This window comes from Ammodytes marinus (genome assembly GCF_949987685.1).
Source record: "Ammodytes marinus genome assembly, chromosome: 2".
NCBI classification, from domain to species: Eukaryota; Metazoa; Chordata; class Actinopteri; order Uranoscopiformes; family Ammodytidae; genus Ammodytes; species Ammodytes marinus.
In genome coordinates this window covers 21,994,504-22,016,318 of record NC_137231.1, presented here as the reverse complement: position 1 = coordinate 22,016,318, position 21,815 = coordinate 21,994,504, and the positions used below count along the sequence as shown (strand labels likewise).

Sequence of the window (21,815 nt, the reverse complement as noted above, 5' to 3'; positions counted from 1 at the left end):
CTTCATTTGTGACATGTAACAGATTGATTTCTATTATTCAATTCGTGAATTTCAGGCATTAAGGGCCAATGACGTGGAGAGAGAAGGAGGTAGCATGTCAAGGTGTCAATGTGTCATTACCCCTCTGACTCGATGTCTAGGGCGGCACTGAGCTCTGTCAGCAGCAGACCGGTGAGGTAGTGCTGCTGCTTGAAGTCCTGAGAAAGCTCAAACAGCCCCAGGATCCTCTGCTGCTCCTGTATACTGTACGAGCCAGAACTCTGAATGGAAAGATGACATGACGAACACGATTAGAGGGGGAGGAAGAGAAGAATTTTTTTCCCCCCTTAATGCAAAGTAAAGTACTATTTACACAGCTCTATTTGAAATGGAATCCCATTTAATCTCACCCACTCCACTCCAAATAATGACTCCCTAAACTTCCCCACTTCACTTCTCTTCAGCACTCCTTGTATTTTTGCATAAAAGCATGAAGGCCTACACTTTTGCAATATTTTTTTTACAATACATAATTCTTATCCAAATAAAGAGTATAAAGGTTAGAGGATGTTGTTTGCTGCTGTACAGATTGTGAACGCTTCTGAGAGAAACCTTTTTGTTGCAGGGCTGTTTTGGATAAACTTGACCTGTCGAGATTATGAATATCATGTAAACATTAGCAAATGTGCTTAAGTGCTTTTAACTTGTTAGTGAAGAGTGAGCAGACCTGTGAGGAGATGGATGGACAGGGCGAGGCAGGAGCAGAGGTGGGGCTGCTGAAGTAGAGGCTCAGGTTGAGGTAGTGCTCGTGACTGCACAGGATTCGCAAGAACTCCAGACGCATGCTGATCAATGTCGACATTGACACACTCTTAGCTGACATCTGCAAGTAGGAATAGAGCAGAGAAAATGTATCAATGTATACATGAAAATGCCTTTGAAACATATACAAAGGGGGGTAAATAAAATGTCCTAAAACCAGTTCAGTTAAAGCTGGGGTATATGATTTCTGATTGGTCAAAGTAAACATGAGCTGTACACTTTGACCAATCAGAGCGAGGCTCCGATTCTCTGTTCTTATTGGCTGTTGGGACTGTCCATTCACTTTGGCACGACTTTGTTGGTGTAGAGTGTGTCAGGGAGGGACAATAGGGGAGGGACCAAAGAGAAAAAGTGGAGCGGTTGAGGTATTTGGATTCGAATCTCTATCCCAACTGCCATTTTCTCCCCAAATCCTCCACCCCGGCTTTAAGTTCAGAATCAGAATCAGAAATACTTTATTGATCCCTGAGGGGGGATTCTTTTCATTACAGTTGCTCCAATTAAGAATAGAAACACACATAGAGAGAATCAAGTGTAAAACATATGTGCTTAAGGCCAGAAGGTTAAAACAACAATTAAGCTATCAATATAAGAATAAGACGTACTGTAAATAAATAAGTACTGTAAGTAAGAACATTATTCTACAATATGTACACAATGTAAGTACTGGAAATAACTTCTATGAGATATGTTATATTGTGTACAAATATTGACATCAGAAGTGTTGTCTGTATAAATATAGCATCATATCCAATTACATTAAACAGCGCTGTCATAATCATTCTACCTGGTTGCAGTAGTTTTTCACCAGCTGAAAGACAAACCCTCGGTCCATGAGAGACAGCAGGTCATAGAGGAAGAAGGCCAGGCTGATGTTGACTTTCTCTGCCTGCTCCGTCTCCTGAAACAACAGCACATAAACAAGCTTTGATACCACGGGGGGAAAATATAATTAGCACCTCAAACTCCCCTGTTGTTGCAAAGACACTTACAAGGTGTACACGCACTGTGTCTGAACCGGCTTCCTTCCTTCCGTTGTCCGACTGAGATATTGATGAGCAAATGACGTATTGTCGTCATCATAGTGTTATTCTTTTTTTTACCTTATGTTGTTTGACAAGGATGGTCCCGATCTCAGCCGTAACCACGGAGACGATGGTGGTGATGTCATCTTTGAACCGGTCGGAGAAGCGGCTTCTACGAGGGACGCTGTGCTTGTCCAGATAAGACACGTGCTGAGCCATGCTTTTCACCTGTTCAAGCAATGACACATCGACACGTCAACCCACCCAGACACACACATATGAATCAGATGGAAGAAAAATAACATGGGAATGCATGTTAGTATTGAATCTGCATGTAAGTCAATTAACTGTCAAGTAACCCACTAATGCAGAGTTGATTTTCTTTCCTTTTTAATTACTTCATAAAAAGGAGCGATGTTTTTCATTCAAATTACAAAAGAGGCCTTTTATTAATTCATTAAACCATAGGGGTTTAGAAGGAATGTGAGTGATGATACATTTTCAAAACGGCAAAAGAGTGATAAATTGTCCAGGGGCTTAATAAATCAAAGACTACAGTGATTTTAAAATGCCACTTCATTCATCTCACAATTAAACTATCATTCATCTTTTCAGGTGCGCCACCACAAGGTCATGTATTGTTTGGTGTGAGTCATGTTTATAACTTCATCCATTTATCATTAACAACCAAATTGGTGCCCTCTTGTCACTCAAAAAGCCACCCTCTGTAATGTTTTTTTTTTTTTTAAACACACTGACCAGCAGCTCAAAGAAGAACCAGGCATATTTGTAAGCATTCTCTCTGCAGACGCCAGTGCTGACGACCATCTGCAGGGCCAACTCCTCATGAAACTGCTGCAAGAGAGAAAATACACAAACGGTAGTGAGAGGTAGCCCGTTTGGTAACTTTGGTACCTTAAGGGATTAAGCATATTTTATTAAATACAGTCCCGGCTGTGTTATAATGAATATCACTTTGAATTCATTTAAAAAATACCAGCATATCAATAAATAGGAAGAATAATGTTGCACAGAAATTCAAACAACCAAAACACCAGTGTTGTCAGTGTCACACTCCCACCTTGTGGTGAACAGAGGGAAGTGGCTGCTGGCGGTTCTAACCATTAATATGTACAGTAGGACATTTAAAGTCTGGGTACTAATGAATACATGTGGAAAATCCCAAATGTAAGAAATATCATTCCTCTAAGAAAATGTATTTGTTGTAAGACAATGTAAGACAATTAACACTTCATAATGTCCCTCAATATCTACCAATGTAATTTAAACATAACAAGTTATGCTACGGATATCATTATCCAATTCACTTTGTAAATGAAATCATAGATCACCTATGGTATATTTTCTGAACAAACACTTGTAAGCCAACTTTTATACGAGACACATTTGGATGGCATGACTAAAAACGTCTACAGGGCCAGATTGGTATTACCATCCAAAATCTTCAGAAGAGTGAGATATCAGTTGTGCCATAGGGCAGATGAATTAAAGCAGATTCAACATTTTTCCTATTAATATGCAAATGGTGATACAAACTGTTATCAGGATCCTGTGGTGTATAATATGGAGAAAATAAAAAGTTAAGTAAAAGGGAGACCCTAATATATATATATTTTTTTTTACCTTTCTGTTGGAGGGTCTGGTGCTTCCCGTTGGGTTCTGGTGGTTGCTCACATCCACATAGGTAGACATGCGGCTGCCTGGGTTGTTGTGGCCCTGGAGACAGAAACACAAGGGTTCCATTACATTGAACGTGATGGATGCATTCATTAGCTTCTAGTGGCCTATTACAATACTTAATGTACTGTGGGGATGAGTACCAAATGACTGTGTTGTGTGTGTGCAGGAATGCTGGGGTGTTATAGTGTGTGTGTGTGTGTGTGTGTGTGTGTGTGTGTGTGTGTGTGTGTGTGTGTGTGTGTGTGTGTGTGTGTGTGTGTGTGGATGCTGTGTACCCTCTGAGAGAATATGAAGAATATTATGTAGCAGTCTCTCTCAGTAGCTAGAAAAACAAAACCGTTATTTATGTTTATTGTAGACACATTTTTTTCTTTAAATTAAATTCAAATTGTACCTTGGCATTAAGGATTTCTTTGATCTCTGCGTCCTCAGCAGAGTTGTGTGGAGCAGGAATATCAGGGTTGCTGCTGCTGCGGATTCTGGACTGGAGAAGCATGGAGCCAACTAAGGTTGCTGTGGCCCGGCCCATGGTGCTGTAACGGCTCTCTGCCGAAGGTATCACACCCCCTGGACCTAAAAACAGGTCCATGGACACACACACACACCAAAAAAAATGTATTCTAAAAAATAATAACAGCAAATATCATCAGAGAAAGCATGAGCAACAGAAGAAATTTAACAGATTAAAATTTAGAAATCCTTGTGACAGTACCTGCATTCTGCGAGTCTTGAGGGGGATCGGGCAGGCGAAACACCCAGTATAGGTAGGTCGCCAAGAGGCTGTTTCTACCCTGCTGGTCCCTGATCAGTTCCTGGCTGTTATGAAGACTGTTGACAATAGACACCACTGATTCGAAGGCTATCTGAGCCAGATTGGCTGTAGGACACAAACAAATAATGCACACAAGAATGAAAGAGCGATAATATCAATTACAGAATGAGACTGATATATAATCCATAACAGCATCATTAGAAATAAAATATATGATGTATTGCTCTTTAAAACTTAATAACAGACATATGTGTATTGCACAATCATTAAGTGCTAAAACTATAAATTGATTAATCTAGTAGTTGATCCCTGTAATCAAAGATTGTAGTGTAGAATGCAATAAATGGAGAAGACTTTCAACTGTGGTCAAGTGGTTATCTTCTTGCTCTCAAACATTCATATAAATAATCTGCTATTTGTATCATATGAGTGTATTTCTAGGGCTGCAACTTAATACTATTTTTTTTCTTAAGTAATCAGTTGCAACAAAAAAAACACTGTAAAAATTCCCATCACAAGTTCCCAGAACCCATCTTCAAATGTCTTGTTGAGTCCAACCAACAGTCCTAAACTTAACAACATTCAAAATGTCAACAATACAAAACAGAGAAGCAGCTGGATGTTTGACATTACTTGATGAATGGGTGGTAAAAAATAAATAAATACAAATGAAATGCAGTAAAACAATGTATAATAATAACTTTAAATGCCATTTTTTATGCAGCAACTTATCCCAACTGCTTACCGGTCTGTCCAGCGATGAGCATGGGCTGCATGATGAGGGTGAAGAGTTTATCCAGCACCTGATGGAGGAAGAGGACCAGAGGCTCTAGACTGGAGGAGGACAGGGAGATGATGCTTAGCTTCAGCTCGTGCTCCAGCTTGTTCTCTGGAATCTTCTCCTCCCTGACCCGCAGAGGGAATGTAGCTCCGCCTTCCAGAGCGTGGCACAGGGTGAAGAAACGCTCAAGGTGGTTGTCCTGCCACAGGGAAAAGGGAATGATTAGTTACTGTGTATGTGTGCGTGTGCGTGTGCGTGTGTGTGTGTGTGTGTAGTGGAAGCAAAGGGATGAGGGGAAGTGACAGCAGAACAAACGAAAGAGACAGAGAAACAAATGTGACACGACAGGTTGCATGGAGCATTACCCAGGGTGGATGTCTTAATACAGCAGAGTGGACACTTGTTGTGCTATGTGTGTGCGCATCAATGTACAGCCCACTTGTGTGTGTATGACAGAGAGGGAGAGAGAGAGGAAGAGTGAGTGAGTGAGTGAGTGAGTGAGTGAGTGAGTGAGTGAGTGAGTGAGTGAGTGAGTGAGTGAGTGAGTGAGTGAGTGAGTGAGTGAGTGAGTGAGTGAGTGAGTGAGTGAGTGAGTGAGTGAGTGAGTGAGTGAGTGAGTGAGTGAGTGAGTGAGTGAGTGAGTGAGTGAGTGAGTGAGTGAGTGAGTGAGTGAGTGAGTGAGGGCAGTGGCCGTGTTGTTGTGTTCACCTGTGTGTGTAAAGATGATACGGCCTGGATCTCGAGGTTGAAAAGTCCTTTGTGACTCTCCATCCACTTGACGGGTTGGACCTGAAGAGGAAGTTTCTACACCACAAAGAAAAGAGAAAATATAACTGTGTCATCCGTGTCAGTGTTATTCATGTCTTTAGCCTTCTAGTAATTCATTACATACAGTGGCATTATATGGATGCACATTCACAACATTATCTTTTTTTTTTAAATAAATGTATACATAATAGATGAGTATACCTCGGGCGCGTGCAGCGAATAGTTTGGAGGAAGTCGGTCCAAGGCAATGGGCAGGCAGAACTGACCAGTCTGTAGTCGGTCATTATTCAACATGGGCAGCCACTAAATGAAAATTAAAAAGCATACACGCTGTGTTAGCTATGTGCACTTTAAAGCTTCTGGAAACCTGGTATAAAATAGTAAAAATCAAAATATCAAAGTTGGCTTTCTCAATAAGCTTTTATAAAAATCTGATCGAAAATGAATGTTCATAAAAATTGTAAAACGTAGTTAACAAACACTTTCTCCACCGTTTGACAGGACTAAGTGGACGTGGCCGTATCAAATGTGTCCATGGCAACAACAAAAAAAAAGTTTAAAGACCAAAGCAAAGCCCGCCTCATTTAAACTGAATTTCTGTAAAGTTCAACTTAAATGATAAATATGCCCTTAACTCTTTTCAGATGCTTACTATCATCACTCCCAATTTACATTGTTATAAAGATTTTGTGGATTTGGGTTTACAGGGGCTTTAACACCAGACACTGTTCTATACAGTTACTTCAGAAAGTCATTCATTGTTTATTTTGTGGTTTTGATACAGAAATATTTTGTTGGGTAGTAAAGGACAAATTCTCACAGAGTATCCAATGAGTGTCTCACAGCTGCCACTTTGGTTCTGTTTCTGCTGGCAGCTGATGTGGTAGAAGGTGAACAGCAGGTGGTGTCTCTCTGTCAGACGAGCCGGTAGAGCGAGCTTCACTTCCTCATAGAAGTCCGGGGACCTGAGAGACAGGGTAGATAGGGTAGTCACAAAGAAAGAAAAAACACAGAGGAAAAGTCAGTCAAAGTTTTATTGACAAGAATTAGCTATTACATACAGAACAATGTAACTCAATTAATGTGTACTTGCTTGTTATGGTAAGTTACAGTGGTGTAGACTTCCTGTAAAAATTCAGGGCCAGTTGATTTCCCAAATATGACCTGAAAAACACAAATTTAAAAAATGACAATGGCTTGAGCGTTTTTATTTTATTTTTTAACCTTTATTTATACAGGTAAATCCCATTGATCCCATTAATCACTCCTCCTGTTGGAAGATTCCTTCATAATGCAATTCTAACCTAAGTGATGCGGGACAAAATCCACAGTCCTCGTTCTGTGCCGTTTGTCTAGCTAGTTTGAGGATTCAGTCGTCCAAAATGAGACCAAATCAAGTTGATATCTGCCAAAGCTTTACAGCCTTACAAGTAAAACATTCCCTATTTTTGTAACTATCCTTCCACAAACGCTCAACAAGGGAAAAACAAAGAGGGAACTTTGCACTAAAATATATGTAACTTTGTAAGTTATCCACTTGATTTTAATTATGGACAAACTTTTGAAGACATTTTTGTCACAGAACCTACCATTCAATGTACTGTACCGTGATCACACGTAAAAAAGAACAGCTGCACTCACAGGCAGAGAGCAGGATGCGTCCTCCCCGCTCATAAACTGGATTTTGATGGTGATGTTCCTTGCTGATGTAAGCCTGTTGACAAAGTTTAGTCTCTGTGGGTAGATGTACAGCAGGTTCCTATCAGAGACATAGGGAGAGAAAGAGAGCAGGGGAGACTTCCTGATTAATAGCACATTAAATAATCATGCAAAACCATTGTATGTATTAAATGAAGCAGTTCCAATATACATCACTAGATGGCACTGTCTGTAAAGTGATATCTTTGTCAGTAGCGGTAAGGTGACAGTAAATGACTGTTTGTTAAAGACTCTGTGACTTTACTGTGACCTGTGGTTTTAATACTACACTGTAATCTGTACCGAAACCTGGAATCAAGATTCCTCTGAACAAATGCTCTGAGGATTTCGGTATATAAATTACAAGGCGGGGGACTTGTTCACACATGAATTTACAAACGTTGTGTTACAAACAAAACCGATTTTCAAATGGAGTGTTGATTTTTCGGCTCACACACTGCCTCCTTTATTGTTACACTGCGAGGCAATTTTAAAGGTAGCCTAGTGGAAAAGGGCTAAAAATAGTCAGTGAACACTAAAATGAGCAAAAGCGATGTCAGCTCGTGAGTGATGAGTACAGTACGACTGCCTTTGGCCTTTTAGAGAAAAAAAGTTGTGCAAGAGCAAACCAACCTGTTTAAACCTCAGGCTAGGAATCTTTAGCTTTTAAAAAAAATCTTGTTTTTTATTTCATTCTGTTGTGCTGGGAGTTTTGTAGTGTGAGCGGGTTTATTTAGGAGTGTAAAAGTTGTAAAAAGGAGAGTGTTATAATTGAGTAATATATGTTTGCCTTCTAACGCACCTGTAGATGTTATGAGGGACATACACCTCACTGGAGGGGAACTCCAGCACCTCTTTGACTGGCCGGATGTTCTTCTCAGCCACAGGTATCAGAGGGATGAGCTCAGTGGACAAACATGCCAGTGGCGTGTCGTGAACTGGAGACATGTCCAGTTTGATGGAGCCTGGAAGACACAAGATAAGTCAAAATCCACAAATCAGTGACCTGAACGTACAGTGTATTGAATCAATGATATGATACTAAACTTTAAAAGAAATAGCTTGAAAAAGTACAATTATTCTCTTTATTGGCAAGAGCAAGTTTGGAAGATGAATGCCAATATGATGTCTGCCCATCTCACAATTTCACTAATTTAACACGTTATACATTGTGGAAGAAGTTTTTGTTGTTGAAGAAAACTTCACGAAAGTCCAATATGAAAACAAATCTTTACTTAGTTCCAAAAGACAATACAGATGATTATGGTCAGCATTCATGCATGGAGAGAAGACCATAGCATCCTGCTCAGAGCAAGGCCAGGGTATAGACTGAGTTGTACACACAAAATGAGCTGCTTTATAGAGAATGGTTGACATGGTCAGATAGGTAGAATAACAATGGAACAATCAAATTTGGTTCTTGATGACATCAATGCTTATCTGAATCGGGGGGCTTCCAGGATGGCCCACACCAAGGGTATCAGCCCAATCAGACTGATTTAATTACAATAGAAACTCCAGACAAGATACAGTATAACAGTAGTCAAGATGAGAGGAAATACACTTCATACAATGATCAAATAATGAATGTAGAGACAAGAGTAGAATTAAACTAATCAATATAAAATTGGCTTCCACAACATCATCAAGGTTATTTCAAGGTTTTGTACAGATTTTAAAAAGCCTGTGTTCAGTCTTAACAGAGCTAAGCTAACTGGTTACTGGACAGTTGTGAGTACACTCAGCAAGAAAGTTGCCTTAATGTAGAAACTGTTTCCTCACTTTATCAAATAAAATAACATCTCAGAATAAGTGTTTGGATGCAATGAGAAATAACCTGTTATTGTCTTTGTTCTCCTCTGTGGAGTGGAGGTTTTCTTGATCTCAGACAAGAACTTGAGCAGGTCCTCGTCACTCAAACGATCTCCCTCCTGTCCAGGGTGATAAGAAACAAAAGAATCCTCAGAATAATAAGAAATAAAGTTGCAGCCTTGGCTTCAGATACAAAATAAAAAGATGGTTTGAACATTAAAGTCAATCCTTGACACTCAAATGTTTCTAGCAGCATTTAACCAAAGTTATGGCTTTATGGTAGACACATTACTCAAAGCGGGGTGGAATGGCATGTTTGATCAAAGAATGAGACAAGGCCAGGCTGTAACCACAAGCCCGTCGCTCTGTTATACTTTGTATTGTATCTCAAGGAAATAACACATTTTCCACAGTCTGTCTGTCTCTCTGTGCTTAACTAGCGGTCGGACCTGTTTGAAGATGGTGCTGATAGTGATGGTGGCCGGTTTGAAGGCTGAAATGTTACATAACTGATCATCGATGGTGTTGTAACGTTCAGAATTCCTCCTGGGGAGCTGTGCCCTCCGGTCAATGCTGCTGGATTTACCTGGAAAAAGTCAATGTGTCAAATGATGCACAAACAGCTGTACTTAAATCCTCACACAAATGCATGCAATTCATCACAAGGTTATTACTGTTAGGGACGCTGATTAGGAGAACACACCTCCTTTTAAGCTGTCAGAGTCTGTGACGTCGCGGTCGATGGTAGCCGTGGAGATGACTTCCATGATGTTGACGGTTGCCCAGGCAAAAGGCATGCGATAGCGACCCAGCCTCTGGCAGAACGTCTCCGCCTGACCACGCAGCTTATCAAGCTTGTCCTTGTTCTGAGAGACCCAAAACATTAGTATGGTAAAAAGGCCAATATGCGGTATATTCGTTATGACTGACTGTTTAGTGGCTTGGCGGCAACATTACCTTTGCAGAGTCACATTCCCTATATGTCATGTAGGGGTCAGCACAGTCACTGATTTCTCCCTGCTGGAGAACCTTTTCAATCTAAAAACACAGACAGGAAGTACATGAGCCATTAAAGTATCTTGGCATAATCAAACTTAAAACGATCCATAGTTTGTTGGCAGATGTAAAAGGCATTAATACAGCAAGGGTCGAATATACAGTATGTTATTTAGAGCCAGGGGGGAAAAAGCAGAATCATGTTTCTTTGCTACAATCTGTTTCTAGCATTAAGGTGTTGTGATGTATGGAATGTTATGGAATATCATTATTACCTTGATGACCAGGTAGATGTCTGGGGAAGGGTATGTGACAGAGAAGATGGCCGATCTGGCCAGGGTGGAATGATCCACATGTGGAGTGTGAGGTTTCAAGTAGCCTTTGAACTGTTCCGAGTTCAGATCACAGTAGAAGTTCTCTGATATCTGAAAGGAGAAAGAGATGGAACATTTAACTTTTAAGAGCCACAAAATGCATCTTTACCAAAAGCATATACATGGTGGCTACTTGTGTGTATTCAGGGCATGATACAATGCATAAGGACCCTCCAAAATGTAGAAAAAGTCTGCTCCTAGAATATCATCCATTCAGTCCATTCCACCGTTTCTCTGCTGGCCTTCATAATGGCCTGAGGCTAGGAAAGCAGCCATATGTCATGGCCTAGCCTGGTGTGTGTCATGTGAGCCTATTCATAGGAAAGCCATTTACCACTCTTCATTCTACTCATCCTGTAGGACCTCTATTCCATTGACCACACCAAAGGAGACTTCTAGGCAGCCAAACCTGCACAATTGCTTTGGATTGGAACCATTCAAGACAGCAACTTGGATCAGATTACACGCTGGGAAAAGTATACTAGGTTGATCCCTTCTGGTTTGTTTTACATCTGATTTGTCAAATACTGGTCTGACAAGCCAGAAAGCCAAACTCTGACTTTGTGATGGATATGACCCCGTTCACTTTAACATGGGACACACGTCCCGCAAGAGTGATAGTACTCGAGCAAAGTGGAGGAGTCCACCTCTCACTGACAAATGACTTCTAGGAATCATGGAAATCCCTTCAAAATAATCGAAGCCAGCTGACTGAAGACAGCACATTATGCTTCATCTTCTCACTTAACAGAGCAAACATGTCAAGCAAAATTGAATAACATTCACTTGCAAAAGTCAACCTATAAACCACTTCATTTGAATAAAACGAGACACGAGGAATGAAGTAGCCCCTTTTTAACATTACTTGTTTTTCAGAGGAAACGTGTAACTGACGCACATTGTTGAAAAACAAGTGTTTTACATTTTTATAATGGGTCAGACTTGCATCCATTCCATTGTTGCCAACTGAGACACTGTGTATAGCATTAAAACGGTTGTTTAAAAAAAAGTGTTTCCTTTTCTTCAAAATCAGAAAAAAATCTCAATTAATCAACAGTTTGTACTGCTTATTGTTGCCGCAGCTTCACTAAGAAATGTCTTGTCAATAAAACAACAAAAAGACTGAAACACTTCATAGTGTCCACTGTGTGTACAAAAAAGTGCTGTGGTTTACATGTTGTATCTACCCAATGGGCTGCTGCAGTCACAGTCCAGTAAAAGCAGGCCTGCCTAGTCTTGTCCAGAACAACAACAAGAACACTACTAACTGCCAGTAGTTAACTTGGAGAGAAAAAATACATTTCATGACTTGACTTTGACAGTAAGGAGATATTCGTCCTTTTGCCATGTCTTCTCTGCAACCTTTGTCTGTGTAGGTCTACGAATCTCATATCAAAAATAGCTAACGTGTTGGGGGAAAATCCTGTCTGCACCTTGGCAGGCGGACCAGAGAGGCATGATTAATAATAACCAGAGTATTACATGGAATTATATGAACATCTGCTGCAGATTACACCGATGTGAAACAACAAAACAGTAAGGGATGCAGGGACAGAGAAAGAAATAGAATAAATAATAAAGAAACTTGTGCTCTGAAAAGTGATTTGGGAAAGACTGAAAGTAACAAAAAAAAAGTAAAAGAGCTCACACAGATAAATAGGTCAGCAGCAAATGCTTCACAGTTCCAGCACAAATTCAATCTAACTGACAAAACAAAGCTTTTTACAGATTCTTCTCCACTCAGACAGAGACACATTTCATAGCTACATCCGCTCAATGTTAATAGGCAGGAAGTAGTATAAAACCTCCAACCTCGAAGGACACACTTCAGTTCCACACATGATCAAATAAGTCATCTTATGGGAAGCACAATGTGACACTTCAGCTTTTATGGAAGGACATGTGCGGGAGGCAGAACTGAAAATATCCTTCATTTCCTCTTTGTCATATAGGGGGAGATATGTATATATATAAAACAGTGATTGGCTTATACAGTGTTTGTGTTGTTCCCACTCCCAGGCGTATGTTATGTGCAGTCCATTTTCTAAATTACGGGGCATTAAATTGCCATCGACCAACTTAGAGCCATCAGTCCTGCAAGCAGACAAGCTCAAAAGCAGCTGGACAGCTCTGAGAACAGTCAGGGCAAGGCCGGTGGCTACTAAAGCCCTGTCTCATGTGGCAGATCCGTGAGCTCCTAAGTACAAACTAAATCCTTCCAGCCCCTTCACCCAAAAAAAAAACACCATCCAGCTGTGTAAATCTGCAGAAAAAAGATGCAAACAACCGAGGCTCAAAATGCTCGACTGGGAAAATGCGGAGCCGTATTAGTAGTTAAATAACCAATACCATGACGACCCCCAGGGAGAGCAAAAAAAAAACTGTGAGGATGATGAGACATAAAACCTAGCAGATTAAAAATGATTCTTCACCGCCACACTGACAGCCAAGATAAACTATGAGACATCCCCAGCATCAAGAGGAGGTACATGATACACACAGGGTGTGGGAAAAAAACAGAAACACTACATTAGACACACATTATGTGCCAATAGGACGGTAGCTTGTAGCTTTTGATGTAACCAAAGTCACTAATTTAACTTCCTGTTAAGTAACTTTTCAGTCAGTCTAAGTGAGTGTTAAGTCTTTCTTTATTTGACATAATGTGTCACCATGATTTTCGAGATGCTTCCTCTTGCTACATTACTGCAAGTAGACCCTCAACCATAATGACCCCTAACCTAGGATTTCCGCAAGCACGCACTCAAAATGATGACGTAATCTTAAAACCATGGATCAGATGTTTGTCACTGTATTAGAAGGAATGTCAGTCAAATCTGATATGGATAGTAGCACGTTCTACTATAATGCGTATTTCTATTCTAGGTACTTTTGCTATCATTTGGTCTCATGGTTAATAAGAATCACCAGTGTTGCTGCCTTTGTAAGTTGTTTTCCATCACAGCAGTCAGAATAACTGAACCACAAACCATAAAAAATGCAACACTTTGAACCTGTGGCCACAAGTAGACCTAGCATCGACTGACATTCTGACAGTCTCCACAACAAACACACCATAATGAGAATCACTAAAGATGCATCTACTGCAGGGCTATAAGTAGATACCTGTCCCATATGTGGCAAGGTCTACAAGTCTCCACATAAGTTATAACATGCTTTTAGTAAGTCAACCTTAGAAACATAAAACACGACATAAGAAATTCAAACGATGACAGATTGGCAAGGTTTTCTTACCTTTTTCTTCTCTTTCAGGTCATACAAGGCCATGGTGGCAAACATGGGCTCAATGTCAATTTCAAACCTATGATGCCAAAAAAAGACAAGGAAATTAGTAATTCAATAATAAAAAGAAAGAAAAAATAAATACTTATCACACTCAACATTATTAGTACCATAGATTTTCCTCTACTGTACTATGTTCTTTTTTCATTCTATTCTTTTATGTTATTGTCGTCTTGGGAAGCAATACAAATCTACCAAAGTGACTGATGAAAGGTTTGAACTGAGGGTTAAAGGATGAGGGGTGAAGCGGCCAAACCACTGCGAGCAGAGAGACGAGTTCAACTAAAACAATTCTGAGATCTAGATTGAAAGGCAGAGAGACTCTTCTGTGTGTGTGTGTGTGTGTGTGTGTGTGTGTGTGTGTGTGTGTGTGTGTGTGTGTGTGTGTGTGTGTGTGTGTGTGTGTGTGTGTGTGTGCGCGCATGTAAGAAAGACACACAGAGACAAAATCCCACAGAGAGAGGGAGGGACGGTGATTTTCTGGAAAAGAACAACAACCACTGCACAGCCATCCTCCACTCTCCCATACTGCGCTGTCCGTCACATCTACAGCAAAAGCCTTTTGTGAAACAGCTCCTTTACGACTTTTAAGTAGTAGTGACATACAAGAATGTACCGAATGTCAAATGCTAAGCAAAAGCTCATTTTCATAAACAAGGGGGTGTAAGAATAATAACCCTTTGACACAACTGACTGTTGTTTAATTGTCAAACTATTAAGTTAAACAGAAAGCAGCTGTTGACCCCCCCCCCACACACACACACACACACACACACACACCTCCCACAGTATTATAAAAATGTATGACATACTTGATGGCCTGGCATCGGATCAAGATGCGGTCTCCAGTGTGCTCTTTGGGGCAGTCAGGAATGGGCCGGATCTCCACCGCATCTTCCTAGAGCACAATAACACAGAGAGCTTTCAAACCACACACAAAGTAATGTTCATACATTTGGTTGAGAGTTAGGATTTTAAAAACAAACATCCACAGGTGTTCATGAATTGTGAGAAACTGAATTTATTTTTTAAACTACAGAATGAAAGAATAACAAGATAACAAATCAATCAAATTACGGGAAGGCGTAACCTGGTGAGGCTTTTTATTATATCGCTTTATATACATATATATCTCTTTCAACCTTGGGAATGTTTGGAATTTCTGTTAAAAAAAAGGGTGCTTTGATTGAAGTGATTTTTGAATGGAAGAGTATTTGTATTGAAGCTCACATGAGTCGGCAGTTTGGTGTGTATGACTTCTTCTTAAAAATAAAATTGACACAAGAGACCGTGAAGGAGACTAACTCTAAACATTTCATTACAGCATAGCAGCTCTTTCCATGTCCCACTACCTCGTCGGCTGGTGGGTAGAGGGCAAACAGCTCTGGATGTCTGTGCCCATGTCTGGCCTCTTGGTTGATGCGGTCCAGCTCCTCTGGACTGCTGTAGGCCAGCAGCCCCTCCACTCTCTGGTCCGGGCTCAAACATCGCAGGTTAAAGTCAGAGGATGTCAGTGTGCGGCCGGAGTCATCGGTCAGCCCCGCTAGAGTAGGAGACTTGACCTGGGGGACAGACAGCAAAAAGGGGTAACTGTGGTGACAGGGTTGGGGATGGGGGGGAGGACAGAGTGAATAATAGTGAGTGGAATAATATGTAATATGCGTGAGTGGGAAAAATAGAGCAATAAGAGAAAAAAAAAGATGAGGAAATGAATGCAGAATATCCAGAGGGATGTTATTAAAGAGAGACATCAAAGAAAATGGTTGCAGGCTAATGAATAGCATATTAATGGATATTCAGTCAAAGCCAGTTCTTCCTCCATTTGAACCATATTATTTGAATGGGGGATTGAGTAAATGAAAAAAGGGCATCCATACTTGCCGAGCGTATTGTAATTCCCAAGAGATGGATGCTTTCCTTCCTCAAATTTCATTATCTATACATTAATATTACAAAGAAATGTCAACTCCATGCATCCACGGCTTCGTCTGTACAACAACATACACTGCATTGAACACTCAGCCTCCGTGGTTATGTTGTCAGCAAAACGCGACAAACAGCTACCAGGCATTTAAGCAGTCTAGACATTTCCTTGTTTGGCCTGAGGACAATGACAGTCTCTTGTGTTTTCTTCTGATTAAGGCTTACTGAGTGTAGAGAACAAACAGGCTTATGTTCACTCTGTGCAACTGAAAGCAAAGCTCTATTAGTCTTTGTGTAATGAAGCTCGGCAGGTGCTTACTTCTCTGTTATAAACATGCAATATCCATGCTGTGTTTCCTCAGTAATGCACATACGGAGGTCACCAGGTTACAGGAAATACAGCCGTTGGAATTTGATATATATGATGGTATGAGTTACGGATATCTACTGATATCAATTCCCATTGTGCATTAGCTGACAAACTTCTGTAATCAGAGATCTCCCAGCAGACTGGTGGCTTTTGCAGAACAAAATGTTAGCAGCAGAGAGGGCCGGGCTGACCTAGAGCCGCCTGCAACAGCCCTGGAAATCAAGGTTGCCAGATGCCGTGTACTCACTGGCCCGTTGCACAAAATTGAGCACGAGGCAGGAACATGAGCTTAAAGTCTATATATTAACTCACTTAATGTAATGGGAGACGGATTAGGCATGGGACAGTGTAAAAATATTTCATGATTATTCCGGCCAAAATAATTGTGAATCAGGATATTGTCCCAGAAATAATTCAAAATGTGCAACAACTCTTAAAATGGCTCTAGAAAAAACAGGAATCACTTTATCTAACATTAATTTTGATAAGAAGAACATATTTTATTGCATCACAGACACACCAAACATCTTCTTTTAGTGAAAAACTATTCGAAAATTCACAATTTTTCAGGGGATTCAACGGGCAAGGACTTGTGAGAGGGTTTAGGATTTTGGAATGAATAGAAAGATGCAAATCCTACTTATAAAGCAATTTAAAATAAGTAGCCAGACAGCTTTTTCATGTCATGTGAAAATGATCTTTTATTGGATGACCAGAGCATCCTCTGCCCAATGCCACAAGTAAGAGGGCTCTCAGGCTGGCACTGGCACCATATGGAATTACTCAAGACTACAGCTACAGGGCAGGGCATAACCTCACTGCTCCCACATGCAGCATCCTGCTTTGAACAATCACTGTTGCCACCCCACCCCACCCCTCCTCTCCCTTGTCTCTTTCCATTCCATCAATCTCACATCCCGGGCCTAAAAACCAAGGGCAATGACTGACCAAGCTTCAACCCTGCTGCCGAAGTGTCACCATGTTGAGGCACTAAGGGAGCGTCACCCACCACAGTCCCATGTGCTATTGTCTATACTAGATTGGACCATGATAGAGAGCCAATAAGAGCTGACAATAGTGCTGTTATTCTCCTCTCAATCTCTGTCCGTCCACACTTTTTCTGGCAAGTGCACCATGGGAAGCCTGCACTTTTTTGGTTGGGTGATTAACCAGAATTGGCAAGGATGGGGTGACAGGGAGGGGGGGGTGAATGAGGGATGGCTGGGTAACTAACTGGGACTTCTTGGATTAGTCGCGACTGCCTGATGCTGGGAGCTATAGGGATTTGGCCACTATGAGACAAAAGAGCCAGAGAGAGAGAGAGAGAGAGAGAGAGAGAGAGAGAGAGAGAGAGAGAGAGAGAGAGAGAGAGAGAGGAACTTCGCCCGAAATATTGTCTATTACTGCTGAGGCAAGGATCAGTAACAAAAATAAAAAGGACTGAGACATGCAGACATACGCTTTTGATTTAAATGTAAAACCATATTTTTCACTAGAAACTCTGTCAGACTGTCTGGCTGAACACATAGAGGTCATGAACCTCTAGAGTCATTTAATATTCATGTTCTGTTCTGCAGCGCAAACTTGACAGGGCCACTGCCACAGCGGAAAGAGGCTTAACAAAACCCTGTTGTGTCCCACTATTAAAGCATCCCCCACTCCTCCCCTCCCATTTCACATTCAGTATTGTCATCTCTCTCTCCCAAGCCTTGATCAGTATGGACTACCATTACTGCTCTCACTTAATGGTCTTTATCGCTCTAAGCAAGTGCAACACTTTGGCATTCGAGGACAAAGTTGGAAAGGATCTTTTCTTGGGAGTTCTGCACACAATTTGGCATTTTGGGAAATGCACTAATTTGCCCCTCTTGTGGATATTCAAAAGTAGATGATCTGTGCAAGTCTTATGCCTGTACGTTTAGTGTGGAGATGGAGCAGGGAGGCTACTGGCTAAGCAAGAGTAGATCGCAAAATTCAGAAAAGCAATATATAACATGTTCATTTGTGATATTTTAAAGGTGCTGGTAGACATTGTTTTGAACTTTGGATAGTTACCAGTTTTTCTGCTGAGTTAAGGTGTTCTGCCAAGATAAACTAATGTCCAACAGACGCATGCTTAGACATAAGAATGAATCTGTTATAAGAGCAAGGTTTTGAGGAAAACAAAACTGTAATCTTTTCTTTTGCTTGTTTGTTGTGAAAATGTTTTCCATTGTAGCAAGACTGGCTCTGCTGAAGGAGGCTAATATTTCTGCTTGATTGAGTAATAGACGAGTTAAGAAAAAGCTGTGGTTACAAACCTAGTTAAAGCCCTCAATTTAAAAGCCATGAGTAAGGATCTTGGAAAGGATTTCCTAGGGTTGTTTGTTGGCTAATTGTATCCAGATCAACTGAAACTTTAGGATGTGTGACTGCATGTATGTTTTTAATGCATTGTTGTATGTGTCTGTATTTCATACTGGCTTCTCTGTGTCATCTGGCTGGACATCGGACTCAAAGGTTTGTTTCTGAAGGAGCTTGTGTAGGCCTGCTCGTTCCGAATATGCACTCCAGCCATCCCCCTGGCACCTAAACAGACACACAAAGACACACAGACACACACACCAGGTCAGAGAGCCAGAGAGACACAAACACGAATGGTAACGACTGATACACCTCTGCACTTCTAATCAAACAAGATAACAACAAAACAGAAGCCTTACACAAGATAATCACAGTGAGTGTGTGCTTTGTATGGGATTGTGTTTAGGTAGGAGAGGGGGAGGGAGAGAGAGAGAGAGAGAGAGAGAGAGAGAGAGAGAGAGAGAGAGAGAGAGAGAGAGAGAGAGAGAGAGAGAGAGAGAGAGCTAGTACTGCAAGGCCTCACACAGGAGAACCTAGTGTATGTTGTTGCTCAGGCTTCTCAGGCCTATCAGTCAAGGTGTCTATGTGAAACCAAACAGTATGTAGCTGTACATGGGATATTACACTCTGACAGGCCTGAATACTCACACTGGAACTGTGTGTGTGTGTGTGTGTGTGTGTGTGTGTGTGTGTGTGTGTGTGTGTGTGTGTGTGTGTGTGTGTGTGTGTGTGTGTGTGTGTGTGTGTGTGTGTGTGTGTGTGTGTGTGTGTGTGTGTGTGTGTGTGTGTGTGTGTGTGTGTGTGTGTGTGTGTGTGTGTGTGTGTGTGTGTGTGTGTGTGTGTGTGTGTGTGTGTGTGTGTGTGTGTCCTGTCTGTAGAAGACCATTTACCTTCTAGAGACCACAAGCCATGGCTGTATGTAACTCTGCACACAGTCTCTCACATGGGCATCCAGCTCCATTCTACAAAGAGAGGGACAAGGATGATTAAAAGAAACGTACAGTATGTACACACACATTCATTCAGACACACACACACACACACACACACACACACACACACACACACACACACACACACGTAAACATTCACAGTAGTGTAAAAAACCTCACATTCCTTGTTTATCTCAATATGTACTTCATGGTCAAGGTGCAGGACAAGGGAATGCTCTGAATAAGCTAAGATAAAGTCATGTTGACAGAATAACAACACTTGAAAAATGTACCTGTGTCATTGTAAGTGCTATTTATGTTGCAACTGCATAGATTCTGCTGAACTCTTTAAATCCTGTCTTTTATCAATGTTTTTTTTTAATAGTCTATACTAATTCATTTATCAACAAAACAGCCATTATTGTAGCCCTATTTCTTCTTTACTAAAAGTGTGTCATGCTATACATATCTGTATAACCTTCCTACATGGAACCATCTGGGAATAGAAATGAGATGCTTTTGTGTGAAACAAAAGCAAAAAAACACTTTACTGTAAGCAAAAAAAGGTCCTTGAATATATGAACTCAGTGGTTGAAGGCATGAATATGTTTATTCTTCACCATTTAAAAATGTGCTCTGAGGAACTTTCAGTTTTTATTAATTATTGAACCCTTTATGGACAACAGTGGAAGTGCTTTTACAACGCCAGCTGTTGTTCCTGGGTGAGCGGACCTGTGACAATAGCATTAAAAAAAAACTACATAAAAATAGCATTCTTTCCACTGGTCTCATTAGTTGTTACATGCAATGTACGATCATCAGATGAAAAAATGAGACTGAAAAATAAAAAAAATCCTCGTAGCAACTTTAAAATATTTTCTAAACTTATTTTTAGAGCAAAAAATGTCAAACAGCTTGCCAATTTATTTCAATGAGAATTTTCTATTTTCATTTTTTTTTTTTTTTTTTTTAAGAATGTGTGGTCAATGATACCGACCCATCTTGAGGGACAGAGTGTCTGACGGTGCGACACTCCTTCTCCACCTGATCCACCCTCAGGTCATCGTCAGGGAAGTCTCCTAGCTCCTGCATCAGGGCCGACTCTCCACTCCTTAACTGTGACATGAGGAACTCCTCCAGGTCCAGGGGCTCCACCGCTTCATAGGACGACGGCTACAGGAAGGAAAAGGGGTGATGGAGGAAATAACAGGATATATGAGGAACGAAGCAAGATTTGCTTAAATTGCAGTTTTAAGAACGAGAGTGCCGTGGATTTATGACCAGAAGAGCTTCTTTAGGATTGATAGGAATGATTTGCCGTAATAAGAGCATAAATGTAAATCCTACTAAGAAACCGGTAGAATGTGTACCGTTAAGGCTTAGTCCTTGTTGCAGCTGACCCGGGTTCGACTCCCGTTCTCTCTCTCTCCCCATTTAAACTCGGTGCTTAAAACTATCCAAATAAAAAAGGTGAAAAACGGCAACAAAAAAATCTTTAAAAATAAATAAATAAAAAAGTCACTGCCTCAGAATTGTCTGATAAGGTTCAGGCTTAGGGTGAAAGTAACAAAAGGAAATGTGTAAGCAGACAACAGAATAGATGAATCAAGCTAAAGGTTGACTGATATGTTTGTACAGTTCAGTATTGCACTGAGACGTACTGAGGAGAAAGAGAGGAAGGGAGGTGGTACCAAACATGTTGAATCATGACTATTTTCTAATAGCTCATACCTGACACGGAACAAAAGATTGGAGCACATACACAAATAGAAACTGAAACAAACTGGCCTCTATCAGACAGACAGGTTTTTTTTTTTTTGTTTTCTGTTTTCACAAACACTATCACCATGCATTACAGAGGTAGAGTAGATCAAACGCAGAGCTGTTATCACATTTATGAACTGTGCAAAATGTGAAGAATTTTTCATTAGGGTCTTTGAATCAGAATAAATTGTTCAAATCACAAGTGGAAAAGATGAAACTAATTCCTACTGGCACTTTAACAGGGAAGAATAGCCGTGCTCATCGTCATTGGAAAGAGCCCACAGTAGGGGGAAAAAACGCACAACTGATGAGATAACACATGTCTCTTTTGTGGAGCCCTTCTGGCTGTATGATTGTAATAAGGGGAACCTGCATGGAGCAGGTGTTTCCGTGAAAAGTGGCAGCAAACATGGCGGGTCTCCAATCTGATAGAAGTCTGCGGGCTTAAGCTT

The 21,815-nt window shown here is 40.8% G+C and overlaps 1 protein-coding gene across 4 annotated transcripts in view; it reads right to left on the bottom strand.

Annotated features, from left to right (window-relative positions):
- Nucleotides 1-21,815, bottom strand: part of dock8 (dedicator of cytokinesis 8) — a 55,333-nt gene that overhangs the window by 20,839 nt on the left and 12,679 nt on the right. For 2 of the 4 annotated variants that reach the window (XM_080045023.1, XM_080045026.1), the window contains 26 exons: nt 20,597-20,772; nt 19,558-19,629; nt 18,784-18,892; nt 15,384-15,593; nt 14,844-14,929; nt 13,984-14,050; nt 10,630-10,779; nt 10,316-10,396; nt 10,062-10,224; nt 9,808-9,944; nt 9,384-9,477; nt 8,349-8,511; nt 7,490-7,607; nt 6,942-7,012; nt 6,669-6,813; nt 6,050-6,151; nt 5,789-5,884; nt 5,045-5,279; nt 4,240-4,404; nt 3,922-4,100; nt 3,471-3,563; nt 2,586-2,681; nt 1,905-2,054; nt 1,589-1,702; nt 707-862; nt 121-260 (listed from right to left, as the gene is read on the bottom strand). In XM_080045023.1, coding sequence (XP_079901149.1) covers nt 121-260; nt 707-862; nt 1,589-1,702; nt 1,905-2,054; nt 2,586-2,681; nt 3,471-3,563; nt 3,922-4,100; nt 4,240-4,404; nt 5,045-5,279; nt 5,789-5,884; nt 6,050-6,151; nt 6,669-6,813; nt 6,942-7,012; nt 7,490-7,607; nt 8,349-8,511; nt 9,384-9,477; nt 9,808-9,944; nt 10,062-10,224; nt 10,316-10,396; nt 10,630-10,779; nt 13,984-14,050; nt 14,844-14,929; nt 15,384-15,593; nt 18,784-18,892; nt 19,558-19,629; nt 20,597-20,772 — 3,368 coding nt within the window. Of the gene's footprint in view, nt 1-120; nt 261-706; nt 863-1,588; nt 1,703-1,904; nt 2,055-2,585; nt 2,682-3,470; nt 3,564-3,921; nt 4,101-4,239; nt 4,405-5,044; nt 5,280-5,788; nt 5,885-6,049; nt 6,152-6,668; nt 6,814-6,941; nt 7,013-7,489; nt 7,608-8,348; nt 8,512-9,383; nt 9,478-9,807; nt 9,945-10,061; nt 10,225-10,315; nt 10,397-10,629; nt 10,780-13,983; nt 14,051-14,843; nt 14,930-15,383; nt 15,594-18,783; nt 18,893-19,557; nt 19,630-20,596; nt 20,773-20,969; nt 21,081-21,815 lie in introns of those variants that run through there. The other 2 variants (XM_080045025.1, XM_080045024.1) reach the window with 2 other exon arrangements.